This window comes from Protopterus annectens, chromosome 13.part0, assembly GCF_019279795.1.
Source record: "Protopterus annectens isolate FY-2018-M chromosome 13.part0, PAN1.0, whole genome shotgun sequence".
Lineage (NCBI taxonomy): Eukaryota > Metazoa > Chordata > Ceratodontiformes > Protopteridae > Protopterus > Protopterus annectens.
Genome location: NC_056747.1, coordinates 1,033,318,567 through 1,033,332,532, shown reverse-complemented (window position 1 = coordinate 1,033,332,532; position 13,966 = coordinate 1,033,318,567). Strand labels below are relative to the sequence as shown.

The window sequence follows — 13,966 nt, the reverse complement described above, 5'->3', positions numbered from 1 at the left end:
ACCATAAAAACTACAGCCAAGTCTAAAACTCCATTAAAGACAAAGAAGCAAGTACAGCATTCACCTGGACAGGCCTCCATGCCTAAAAAACAGATGCTCAAAATGGCCGAAGACTTAATTACTCTGATCAGGGGTTCCCATCCCCTCCTGGTAAAAGACCTAGGCAGGATTTTCCATTTGTTCTGATGCCTCTTCAGACCAGGGATACTCTTTACCCCCTATGAAGACTCTGATGCTGAAGAATCAATTCCTTCAGCCTCTCCCCTGAGCATTACTCTTTTGGGGAAACTTTACATACCATGAGGGAGCATTTCCATTGGGAGGGCCAGGATTACTCAGAATCCAAGAAAAGGCTCAGAGACTTAGCACAGGTCCCTTGCTATTCCGCCAGTGTTAGATATTGTGGATGATGTGTTCTCTGAATCCAGCTTAAATCCTGATTCTTTGCTCCGTGCTCCAGTCAAGCCAGACAGGTACTACAGAGTCCCTGACTCTCACAAATTTCTTTATAAAAACCCTGTTGCTGACCCAGAAACAATTTCCCAGGGTCCCAAAGGGGTAAAGGCTTCCATGGCTAAAAATCCAGTTCCCTCTGACAGGGATTCTAGAGCATTAGACAGATGGGGGAAGAAAGTTTACACTTCTGCAACATTAGCAGTGAGAGCTTTAAATTGCTAGTTTCACATGCTTAAATACCAACAATATTTAATGTCTCTGTTAAAACAGAAAATGCTTACAAGTTCAGAACATCCTGACTATAAGGAAATGCAGGATTTATTGCATGCAGCTGAACAAGTGGGAAAACATACTCTGCAATGTGGTTTTGATTCATTAGAGGCTTCTTGTAGAGCAGCAGTTACAGGATCTGTGATTCAAAGGCATGCTTGGTTAAAAGAATAAAGTTTACCTGATCATGTTAAGGCAAAATTATTGGATGCTCCTTTACAGCAGGATATTTTATTTGGTGTTAAGGCAGAAGAGGTATTAAAGAAAATGGAGGATAAGGCAAAATCTTTGCAAACAGTGAAGGATTTCTTACAGGTACAGCCACCTCGATTTAGCAGAAATTGGCCTTCAAAGAATTGGTCCTTTCCAGTGTCAGACAGACCACAAAGAGGCAGATACAGATGCCCAAGAGGCAGATCTCAGCCCCAAGGCTCTTACAGACCACAACACTGGGGTGCTTCAACCCCAAAAGGAGGTGAAAACAAGTCACAACCTTATAGGAAACAGCCCCAATGACTTCTCCCTTCAAATGCCAAGCACTTACCTTTTGGCATCTCCCTTAGGGGGAAAAGTAGCACTTTTTTTCTCAAAATTGGCATATAATCACTCAAGACAAATGGGTTCTGAATATTGTGTCTCAAGGTTACAGGTTCCACTTTCACACTCTACCAAGGCTAAAACGAATGCCAGACCTGCCACAAAATCAATGGGCAGATGCTCAAAAACAAATTACAGCTCTCATGGACATGAGAGCTATTCAGAAGGTGCCACAACAGGAACAAGGACATGGATTTTACTCAAGACTTTTCCTGGTCCCCAGAAAGGACAAAGCCTGGAGACCCATACTAGACCTTTCCACTCTCAATACTTACCTGAATGTTCCGAAATTCAAAATGTTGACACTACAGCAGCTTCTACCCATGCTGGGCAAGAAGGCTTGGCTTGTTACTTTGGACCTCAAAGAAGCATACCTGCATGTCCCTATCAGACAAAATTGCAGAAGATACCTCCGATTCATAGCTGGTTCAATGCATTACCAATTCTCTGCACTGCCCTTTGGCTTATCTGCTGTGCCCACAGTCTTCACAAAGTGCCTGGCACCAGTAATTGCATTTTGCAGACAAAAAAATAATTCAAATATATCCATACTTGGACGACTGCCTTATTCAAGCAGAGAGCAAGGATGTACTTCTGAAGCATCTGGCGTTTGTAAAAAAGGTTGCTAATTTGCCTGAGGTACACAGTAAATGAAACAAAGTCAAAACTAGTGCCCTCACAAGAGATAATATTCCTGGGTGCCAGCTTAAATACAACGGCCCAGATGGCTTATCTCACGCCAGACAAGCAAGGACAACTGACTCAGTACTTTCAATTGATGGCAACAAAAACCCAACTCCCTGCAAGAAAAATTCTGCAGGCCTTGGGATTCATGGCATCCTGCATACTACTAATTCCATATGCCAGACTGCATATGATCAAATTACAATGGTACCTAAAAGGGTTTGGACTCAACACTGTCACAGTGTGGAAGCAGTAATACCACTAATTCCCTGCCTACAACAGAAGTTTCGATGGTGGGCACAGGCATGTCATCTCAACAAGGGACAGCCTTTCATTCTACCCACAGCCAGGCAGACACAACAGATGCTTCGGATTACGCCTGGAAAGCACACATGGCAGGAAAATGTATTCAGGGTAAGTGGGCCGCAGACCAAATGCATCTTCACATCAACCAAAAAGAGATGTTAGCTGTGAAAAATGCCCTAACAGCTTTCAAGGACCTTCTGCATCCAGGACAACTATCATTAGACAGACAACACCACATTTATGTGGTACATAAACAAGCAAGGGGGCACTCATTCTTATCCCCTATGCAGACAAGCCATGACTTTGTGGAACACAGCTCTAACCTATCAAGTTCATCTACCAGCAATTCCTGCCAGGAAAGAAAAATACTCTGGCAGACGTCTTAAGCAGAAACATCATGGATCCTCACGAGTGGAAATTAAATCCACAAGTATTCAGCATGATAACGCAAAAATGGGGGTGCCCAGACATAGATCTTTTTGCCTCCCCAATGAATTGCCAACTACAAAAATTCTGCACAAGGACCTATCACACACAAGCATGGAAAGTGGATGCTCTCTTGTTCAGCTGGAAAAACCTAAATGTTTATGCCTTCCCACCACTGCCTCTCCTTTCGAAGGTACTCCTAAAAAACCAGGCAAGAAAAACCACAGATGATCCTGATTGCCCCAGACTGGCCACGACAGCACTGGTACCCAGTCTTAAAGAACTTAGCTCAAGGCCCACCATGGATTTTGCCTCAAACTCCACACCTTCTGACTCAACAAAGCAATCAGATCCTGCACAGTCAGCTCAAAACCTTAAACCTGGCTGCATGGCAGATTCCTTAGTCAAGCAGACAACACCTCTCTCTAAAGCTGTTATGGATGTCATTTTGGAGGCCAGGAGGCCTAGCACCAGGAAATCTTATTCAGAAAAGTGGAAGAGATTCTGTGCCTGGAACCAGGCTCAAAGCTTTGACCCTCTTGTCCAAATATTCCTCAGATATTACAGTACTTAACTGAGATGCTGGACAAAGGACTATCTTTTTCATCCATTAAGATCCACGCCTCTGCCATCTCGGCTCATTACAACACAGATCCTCCTATTTTCTCTCATCCATTGCTAAAACAGAACTTCAGAGGGGCTAAAAACATAAGACTGCCCCGGAGAGCACCAACACCAACTTGAGACCTCAATTTTGTCTTGGAAAAACTAACTTTACCTCCTTTTGAGCCAGCCAATTCAGCAGAATTAAAATATGTGTCATGGAAAACTGCTCTGCTTCTGGCAATGACCTCAGGACGAAGAGTCTCAGAGTTACACGCACTAATGGCAGTGGAGCCTTTCATCATTTTCCACCAAGACAGGGTTTCTTTAAGAACAAACCCTTAATTTATGCCAAAGGTAGTATCCACTGTGGCTCTTAACCAATCTATTCACTTGCCAACTTTTTATCCAAATCCCCAGAATAAAGGGGAGAGACTTCTGCATTCATTGGACATACACAGACAGTTACGTTTCTACTTGGACAAAACAAAAGCTTTCAGAAAAACTGAGCAATTGTTTGTATCTTATGCTGCAGGATCACAGGGAAAGGCTATTTCAAAGCAGACCATTTCAAAGTGGATAGGACACTTTATCCGTTTCTGCTACACACAGCATGGGAAGCCTGTACCTAGTAACATTAGGCCACATTCCACCAGGGCAACAGCCACTTCAACTGCCTACCTTAGAGGAGGACCTACCAAAGACATCTTGGAAGCTGCAACTTGGAGTTCAGTGCACACCTTTACCAAGCATTATCACTTGACTCTCTATTCTAGATCCAGAGCTGGCTTTGCCACTGCAGTGCTGCAGGGCCTCATAGCCACCCCACATGCTCTATAGAACCAGCCACCCTACCTCAGCTTTGGGATTCAACCCAAATGTAATGACTGCAGCAGTGAAACATGGTGAACATAGTACAGTTTTGTACCTACTATAAATGTAGATGTTCAAGTGTCTTCACTGCTGCAGTCCAGGTTACCCTCCCTCCATCCCCTCTTTCTTAGCTGGGACTTATCTACACTTTTCTACCCTATGTGGTGTATTTGCTGGTAACTGAAAATTTTGGTTTTGCTTTTTATGTATGTTTTATTAGCAATATGTATTGCCTACCTTTTTAGGGGCACCTGACATCTAGGGCAAGAAAAACTGAAGAAAATGGCATCGGCTGCATCTTATATACCCCTGGCGCACTGACGTCAGGGAAGAAGCGACAGCAACAGACGCCAGACCAAGACTTTGGAACTCTGGCCGACTGCAGGACCGCCTGACGGCAGGATAACCCAAGTGTAATGACTGCAGCAGTGAAGACACTCTAACATCTATATTTATGGTAGGTACAAAACTATACTTTCCTCCATCAATGTACACATGTCTGCTGTTTCTGCCTGCATGTTTCTAAATCCTCATCCGATTTCCAGAATTGAATCAAACAATTTTTAAAAGGCATCCTTCACCTGAATCGACCTAAGAAGCCTGTTTTCCCTCTGGGATCTGAACTTTGTCTTGGAGAAATGTACCAGCTTTTGATCCAGCTGCTACCACCCCTTTGAAATTCTGTACCTGGAAAATAGTTCTGCTGGTTGCTTGTACCTCTGCCAGATGATTTTTAGCACTTCATCCCCTTATGACCATTCTCCCTTCCTCATGTTCCATAAGAATAGGGTCTCCTTAAGGATTAACCCATCTTTTATGCCAAAGATAGTAAATGATCCATCCCTCAACCAGACCATGCATTTGCTTACCTTCTTTTCTACCCCACAAAACATGGGGGAAAGACTTCTCCATTCATTGGATATGCATAGACAGTTATAATTTTACTTGGGCAGCACAAACACTTTCAGGAAAACCAACCAGCTTACTGTCTGCTTCCAGGATGGTAAGTTGTGCAATCCTGTCTCTAAACAGACCCTGTCCAACTGGATTTCTAAGGCTATCTCCTCTTGGTTTTCCTTTTAAGGCAAATCTGTCTTCATCTGTGAATGTTCATACCACTAGAGCAGTCTCCTGATCTGGAGCCACCTTCAAAGGCATTGACTCCAGATCAATTGTGGTGGTGGCGGCACCCTGGTCGTCAGTTAATACCTGTACTAGATACTACATTGTGGATGTCTTTTCCAAATCTAGTATATCCTTTGCTAGATCTGTCCTTCTACGACTTGTAGACAGCTCCCCTGTCTCCAACCCATCCACCCTTAATGATCATTAGCTTTGTGCTCACCCCTCAGTATTGGAATACTCTAACAGTGATCCAAGGAAGAACAAAGTATAGTTGTGTAAGAATTTAATGTACTGTAACAGTGGATGCCCTGCTAATCACTGTTGCAGTATTGCATGCCTCCTTCCAGCCTCCTCATCTCTTTCTTATTCTCTGCCTGGTGATCTGCTTGTACCTTTATGGATGAAGGAGGGAACAGTTCCTTTTACCCCTCTTCTTGGCAGGCCTACTATGCTATTTGTACTCAAACTTCTCCAGGGTCTCTTGGCTGTCGGTAGTCTGAGGATCTTGCACTCATATGTCCGCTTGTGTGGCCCTGTGCCCACAGGTGTTAGTCTTAACCAGGCATATGGTGCGTCAGGAAGGTTTTGGCTTTGGTATGTTGGCTGGATGTTCAGTTACCTCAGGCAGGATAACCCAGTGATCAGTAGGATATATACTATTTATTTATTTATTTGCAGTTGGTTAACCAGGATAGTCCATTGGGCCAAAAGAGCCCTTTTTCAATGGGGAGAAAAGCTCCAACACAGATTACACAAAGATTACATCGATTTACATTTCAAACAATTTCTGATTACAAGACATAACAAAATACTGAGGTTACAATCACAAATATTAGCCCAGTACAGGTGTGTAAAAATTTACCATAACTGTGTTGTCCCAGTATTCAAACATCTGTTTTGTTAAGCTACTAAACAACCGTATTTTCTTTTCTTTTCTTCATCTTATTGTACAGGATTCTGGAACAACAGGTGTTTGGTGTAAAGAACCCTTTTTTAAATGTTTTTATTAAATGTTCTCATTTTAAACTGCAACACTGATTCACAAACATCAAAAAGAAAATAACCATGATAATAGATCTGATGTTGTTAATCTTCTTTCCATTCATTACTGATGTATGTAGTCAGTATTTTGTAACATTTTCTGATTTTTTTTTTATAGTTATGCAATGTTTTGTAGACCCTGCTAATTTTCCCTTTTATAACATCTTTTGCTTTACACCCAACTAAAAATCTGACCTTATCAAATTGCTGGTAGAGAAAGAATCTCTCACCTGCAGTTCATACTTCTGCTTAACCCCATCCCACTCCCTTCCAGGTTATTTGCTGCCAGTGTATTGGTTCCTTTGCTGATTTCCTTTAGTACATTCCTCCCTTCTCTTTGCTTATTTTCTATATCCCTAATTGCTAACATCCCTATTGAAACCATCTCTGTTTTCTGTTCCTTTTTGCTACTTTATGAATATATTTAGTATGTCTGTTACTGTTTTCCTTAATTATCCCCATCCAGTATCACAGTCTGCCTCTGAATCTTTAACCCATTCCCTGCCATTTCATCACTGTACTGTGCCAACTTTGATTTATATATTTATAAACTTCTATATTGAGTTATGTAAGAGTCTTAGCCTGTGTAGCTTTAAAGTATCCCTTCAAATCGCATAACGCAAAACTTAGTTCTATGAGGAGAATCAGTTTATCTTGCTTAACATTTGCCCTTAAATTCCTTCAGTCCTTTATCTGTCATCTTCCACAGCTTCTTTTCTGGTTGCTAGTAATTTTCTTCACCTGTGTATGAGACTAAAGGGAAGAAATACATTTTATCTGCTTGTATCATACTGTTAATGTCCATAATGATGAGGTTTCATTTGCTCAGTTTTTTTATATCTTCTGTTTAGTCTCTTCCCACATATCCTTTGCTGCTGTAACAGAATCCTTTTTAATTCATACTCTTAAAACTTTCATCTTGTAATGGCCCCATCAGTATAGGTATTCCTGAACCAATTCCTGAGTGAGTACATACTTTACAACTATAATCTTTGTTTTATTTTCATTTATTTTATATCCTAAAAAGACCTGAAACTGTATCTTTACACACACAAATGTTTTTTTTCTGGATTTTTCAATTACAGATTAATATCATCTACAAATAAAGCTACCTTTTCTTGATTATCATTAATGTATACTCTTGAATTGGTGAATCCCTTATTTTTTGGCTATCTGCTTTAAATGTAAAGCAGATGATAAAGGGGAATTATGACATCCTTAGCTAGTTCCTCTGTTCAACATACATTACTAGAGAGGAACCTTTGCACATTAAATCATGCCTTTGACTCTTAATATATCATCCTTATTAACAGTGTTATATATATTTTTTTGTCCATACAGACACAAGCTCCTTATAAGCATGGTTTCTAAGTTTACCTTGAGCTAGAGCATTAATCTCCAGGCATATTTTAGGCACAGCTAATATAGGTGAACCCGCTTCAGTGAATGTAAAGAAGACTGTCTCATTATGTAGCTCATGTTTGCATTCTAGGACTGCATGCAGCTATTTCTTCTTTTGCCTCGGGTACAGCTGGCAAGGCAGGTTCTATCATTGCGTAAACTTTTGTTGCCAGTATAGCATAAAGCCCCTTTCCTTGGCTAGTTAGACCTCATTGTACTAGAAGTTCGTAGCTGTAGTTAGTTTACGTCCAAGAAGTCTACATTTCAGTTGTTATTTTGAAACCATCTTTACCAAGAGTTATCTTCTGAAGATTCATTCCAGTGCCAGAGGAATTTTGACAGATAACTCCTGTAAGGCCTTTTAATTTGAATATACCATCCTTCCTAGCTTAGCTATTTTGGAATCATTACAAAAGGTAAAATTCACTCCAAGGATAAATTCATACCTGTGAGTACAGATTCCTTGCAAAAAGGTGGGTTGTTACATAAACAGAGTAAGTATGTAACTTGTGACAGTGTAACACAGAGGATGAAGGCTATGAACTACTAACAAGTTTTTTTTGTGACAGTGTAACACAGAGGATGAAGGCTATGAACTACTAACAAGTTTTTTTTAGCTCTAGTTCTAGGTTTCATTTCCTCAGTCCTTATTTGTCTGCTGTGTGAGTATGAGCAAGTTAAGTTAGTGAAAGCATGGTTCTGGGATGCTGCTGACAACAGACTGTTGTGCCTAGTGAGTTTACCCAGTTAAATAAAAATATAAAAAAATAGTTTCCAGGTAATTGACTGCATCTCGGCCAGGAGGCTTGCAAGCTTGCCATCCATCTCTCCAGAAAATTCTTGAGTAGTGGCAGAATTTGTTTTTCCTGAGTTTATCAGGGGACCATGTTTTATTGTAATCTGGAGTGAATTGAGGATTAATGAGTGGGGTCAGTTAGATGACCTATCAGTACTTACAGCTGGAAGATTCTTTGAGCTGGATCTATTATTATATTACTTAATATCCATTGTCCTTGAGCTGTACCTTTTATGAGCAGTTCCAAGCTTAATAAAGATTAACTGGATGAGTTATCCTCAGTTATGTAACTGGAATAGGTTCCTGATTCTCTATGTTCCTAATGTCAGTCTATCCATCCACAACCCCTTTTTTCCATTTTTGCATATGAGGTCGGGGTGTCACCTCAACAGTGACAATCATCTAAAGCCAAGGATCATATCTCTGGATGGTTAGCCCTACTGCAGTTCACACTGCTGGGTGGCTAGCTCTGCTGTGGTTCACATTGCCAGGTGGCTAGCCCTGCCATGGCTCACAACATGGGGTGGCTAGCCCTGCGACTAATCATACTTTTGTTCCTAATGCATCCTTAGTTAAATTGCAAGTATTTTAAATTTCTAAGTAATTACCTGCATTTAGTCCAGGAGACCTCTGAGTAGCCTAGCCAAAATTCCCAACTGTCCCAGACCACTGGCTGGTCAAGTCACATGCTCAACATCATACAGTAATCAAATGGCCGCTGAGGAAATCAAACTGTTGTCTACAGGAAAGAGCTCCTTAACAGCTCAAAGCTTTAGTTATGTGTGCTAAAGTACTGATGAGAATAGTAAGAGCACACAGTTCACAAACCCAGATGTTTTGGCATGTCAGTCTTGTGCGCAACCACTGCAACATGGCTTTATGACCCTGAAACTTACAGGCCTATTAGGCTCACTGTTACTATTTTCAAGGTTACGGAACATGTTATAGGTGAACTTGTAAACAAAAATACAGGTGATCTCAACATCCTTGGATACATACCACTCTGGCATTGTGAAAGGCAAGTATTGCCTGGTCATCCTAGTCAAGTCCTTTGAAAGAGTTACCAAGGCCATGGATAAATGGAATAGTGCGTGTGTGTGTGTTTCTGTTATAATTAACTGGTTGATCCATATACATTATTTATTGCTTACTCAATAATTTTTTATATATTGCACAGAAGATTTTGTGAAGTGAAACTCTCTGGCCACCTCTGTAAAAAGGTCCTCTGCTTAGCAGGATTTACCTGGTTACTGTTAAAATAAATAATTGTATGGATACGTAGATTGTGCAACAGTTTAACCCTCTACAAAACTGTAATCAAAATCAAGCAGTAATGTGTTTAATTATTTTTGTTTTGTTGTGTTTTTCCTGAAGGTGATCGGTCTATGAGTAGCTCCTTGTCTGCCTCCCAGCTGCACACTGTGAACATGCGGGACCCGCTGAACAGAGTGTTAGGTAAGACAAACTAGTACACTGCTCTTTTTTGTTTCAGAAATTAAAATACTGTTACAGTCTACAAAACAAAAATCCTAAGTAATTCACATTTATTATGTTACTGTGTTCAAAAACAATTGCCAGAATGTGTCAGCAATCCAGTGAGTTTGTCCTTCAATATTTGTGACCTGGGGTCTGTGCCCTTGGCTTTAAAGTTAGTTTTTTTTATGGAGACTTAAGGGGGGGCAATGTATGTAGCAAAAGAAAAAAACAATAGAGAACAAATTTTTGTGAGAAGCATCTTGTGTGATGTGCTTTTACAATCAGAGATCTGTTTCTCAGAGAATAAGAAAAGTCACATTTCATTGTGTTTAAACTTGCAAGTCTATTGAACCTATAGAAACTTTGCTGTGCTCCTCTTGTCAGAGGATTACTTTCATGAACACCTAAGAGGATTTCCATGGAGGGGAACATTTTATGTGAATATCAAAAATTAAGAAGCAGAGCATCACAGTTGAGTTATAAATACTTTGTTATGAAGTCTAGCAACTCATTTCAGGTGATCTGGAGGAAATTAAATGCATCCAGAGGTCTCGGTTTTACTACAACACCAAAAGCCATGGGATTTAGATGCACTGCGGTGCGCATTTGAATATTTTTTCAATGTCTGATCTGTGTATGTGATGTACCATTTCACAGTTAATGAGAATAATCAGCTCTAGACATGACAACAAAAGCAAAACCTTAGCAGATAAGAAAGATGAAAATGAAGAGAAATACAAGTCTTTGGCTGAACCTTTTGTTTATCTTTTCTGTTGTGTCATATGGAAGCATAAAAGACCATAACTATTTAAGATTAAAGATTTTTCTGGACACGTGCCAAAAAATAAAGTTTCAGCTGAAATTGATACACTTCCACTTATATTTCATTGTCACAACCCTTGGAGTGAAGCTTGACCAAAGTATATATCGTCATTATCATTGTAGTAGTGTGACAGTTGAAGTAAACACTTGCCATGTGCTCTGAGTTACTGTCTGAAAATAGACTAAGCATTATAAAATAGCAGACTTTCTTGGTAATCATCAGTTCTAAATTAGATGTGCTGTGTTTTCCTTTTCCTTGTCCAGTCCCCTGCAGTGAATAATACATAGAATCCTTGCCTTTTAATGCTGATTTAGGTAGCTATTAATACAGTTCCCTCCCATTGACAAGTACATCTGTACGCAGTGCCAGTATGCTGTCTACCAGGAGTAGAGACAAATTCCAGTTTACAGTCTGTTGGCAGTGTTCTCTGGAGCACTCAGCTGTACTGATGCAAAAGAATTTAGCAGATACTTATCTGATTTTCAGCCTTAACTGAATATAGCAGTTAAACAAACTGGCTGATCAAAATACCAGGCTATTTAAAATATACAAAGAATTGTAAGCACACTATCATTTTTTGGTCCAATGTTTGCTGCTGGTTTAAGCAAGTTCCTTACCTCAGTCAACAACTGTATACTAAAAAGGTACCCCACTGCCATCCCTCCATACTTTCTCCAGTGCTCAAGTTTGTGACTCACATAGGATCATAGGAGGTTACTAAGCTAATGGCCCTGGGGCTCGTACAAGCCCAGCCAAGAGTTTATTCCCATAAAAGAAACCTTAGTCAGCACCTGTTGCCCCCTGTCAATGAGGGAGAAAGGTGGAACCCCTGGGACAGATTTGTGGTTTCCCATCCAGTCATCAAGGTTGTGCTTGAAGAGGGTCAGTGAGGTACTCTTGACATGTATGGGAAGTCTATTCCAGGGAAGGAGCAGCCTCTGGGAGACGGACCTGTCTCTCCAGCAGGTTTTGTTAATGTTGCATTTTAGGTTTAGGCCTTTCAAGTGGGTAATGCGCGAGGAGTTAGACTTATGGATATGGAGCATCTCTAGTAGGGCAGGGTCCAATATTGCCTTGTAGGCAAGACACAGATCACCAGTGAGGAGTCTGTACAATACCAAGTAGACCGATGGTGATTTGAGCCTGTCCACATAGGACAGGTGGTGGAGGCCATGGATTCTCTTTATGAGGTATTTCTGTGGCCTTTCCAGCTAGTGCAGATGTGTGGAGAGGTACATACCAAATGGGGTGTTATACTCAATTATAAGCCTAATGAGGGAGGAGTACAGAGATGTAATAACCTCCATTTTTCTGAGTGCAGTCCCTTTACTTGAGAGGAACCAAGTACACAGACCTCTCACCACAGGTTGTGTGCTTAGGGGGTTGCTGTTGATATGGTAATCAGTAGGGGCTGTGTTTTTTTCCGAATGGTGCGATAATACATTTTTTTGCATTTAACTAAAGGCCAAGACTTTGGCACCAGTCATTTGTTGCTGTGAGATCATCTTGCAGTATGTATGACAGCAGTCACAGCACCCATGTTACAGTCATCAGCAAACTTGGTCACCCACAGGTCCTTTGTCTTTGCCTGGACCTCTGAGAAGTAAATGCAAAACAATAGGGGTCCTGGGACAGATCCCTGGGGAACACCACTAGTGACAGGTCTGCTGTCGGAGGTGGTGGTGTCTATTTTGACCTTGTGGGTCCTATCAGTGAGCCAGTTGGCCACCCACCTGATGAGATAAGATTTTACACCACGTTGTGTTAGTTTTTCAATGATGCCCAAGTAGAGTACTGTGTCAAAGGGTTTACCTTTAAAATGTTGACGCTCTAAGCATCAAACCCGCTTCTGCGAACTCCAACCTTCACCTGGTCAAAACCTCGAATGCCAATGTTCCGAACCACAAAATTTCACCCCCTTTTTGACCCATGTTAGCACTTGTTTGTAGGTGTGGCGCAGTCGGAAATGTCGACGTTTGATGTTTTTCCGAGTTTGTGATGTTTCAGCGGTACGGGTTTTGCGGAAACATTTTGGTGGTGCGGCCATTCAACTTTGAACAGTCGACATTTTAAAGGTGAACCATGTCAAAGAACTTGGCCAAGTCGAGGTAAGCTGTATGTGCTGACTTTTCCTCATCCAGTGCCTTGGTGACAGTCTGAAAGATTTCAGCCATATTCAACAGAGAAGATCTGCCCCTGACGAATCCGAATTGTGTGGGGTCAAGTGCTTGGAGATTGCCTATGTCCTTGTTTATGAGATCTGTAATAATACGCTCCATGGCTTTACAGATCAGACTTGTCAAGCTAATGGGGCAATAGTTTCCTAGGTCAATAGTGGCACCACCTTTGTGCAAGGAGATGACAGTGACATTTCTCCACTCTGCTAGAATGAAGCCTGTAATTAGAATGTGGTTGAATAGGGTGCTCAATGGCGAAGCTAGTTCTTGCTGGAGATGGTGCAGAATACAGCCTGGTGTACTGTCAGGTCCCACTGAACCTGTGTTCTGTTCCTTGGATATGGCCTTTAACACTTGATCTATGGAAATATGAGGCATAGGGCAAGTATCAGAGATGTCGAATGGGCTTTTGGGGGGGGGGATAGGTTCAGCGCAGACTACACCTCCTATCAGCTAGCAGGTTGGCTAAATCAACAGGATCAGTGTAAGTGGTACTGGTAAGTACTAATTCGGAGCAAACCTGGGCTTTGCCATGGAGATTCCTGATATAACTGAAGAAGGCTTTGAGGTTTCCCTTTGGTTCGGAGCCTAGTTTAAATTCATAATTGGCTTTGGATGTTTTCACTAGTGAGATAATTTGCTTATGGAGGCTGAGGAGGGAGTTTTTCCAATGTGGAATTTGTTCCTTTTTACCACTGGACAACAGTTTCTTCCTTTTGTTGATAGAGGATGTCCACCAGACAGGTTTTTGTTTCCTTGAGGAGCAATTTTTTGTTCTGTTGGGTATGGCTGAGTCCATGCAGTTGTACAGGTGCTTGTGTACTGCACTGGCATACTGTTCAGCATAGTTGTCTGCATCATCTGAGGGGGGCAGAGGTGTGAAGCTACAGATACCCTCCCTTAGGAGGTTGT

At 41.3% G+C, this 13,966-nt stretch overlaps 1 protein-coding gene across 1 annotated transcript in view; it reads left to right on the top strand.

Moving 5' to 3' along the window:
• Window positions 1–13,966, top strand: part of MED24 (mediator complex subunit 24) — a 1,193,465-nt gene that overhangs the window by 986,852 nt on the left and 192,647 nt on the right. The window contains exon 24 of the mRNA XM_044055033.1: window positions 9,953–10,033. Coding sequence (XP_043910968.1) covers window positions 9,953–10,033 — 81 coding nt within the window. The remainder of the gene's footprint in view (window positions 1–9,952; window positions 10,034–13,966) is intronic.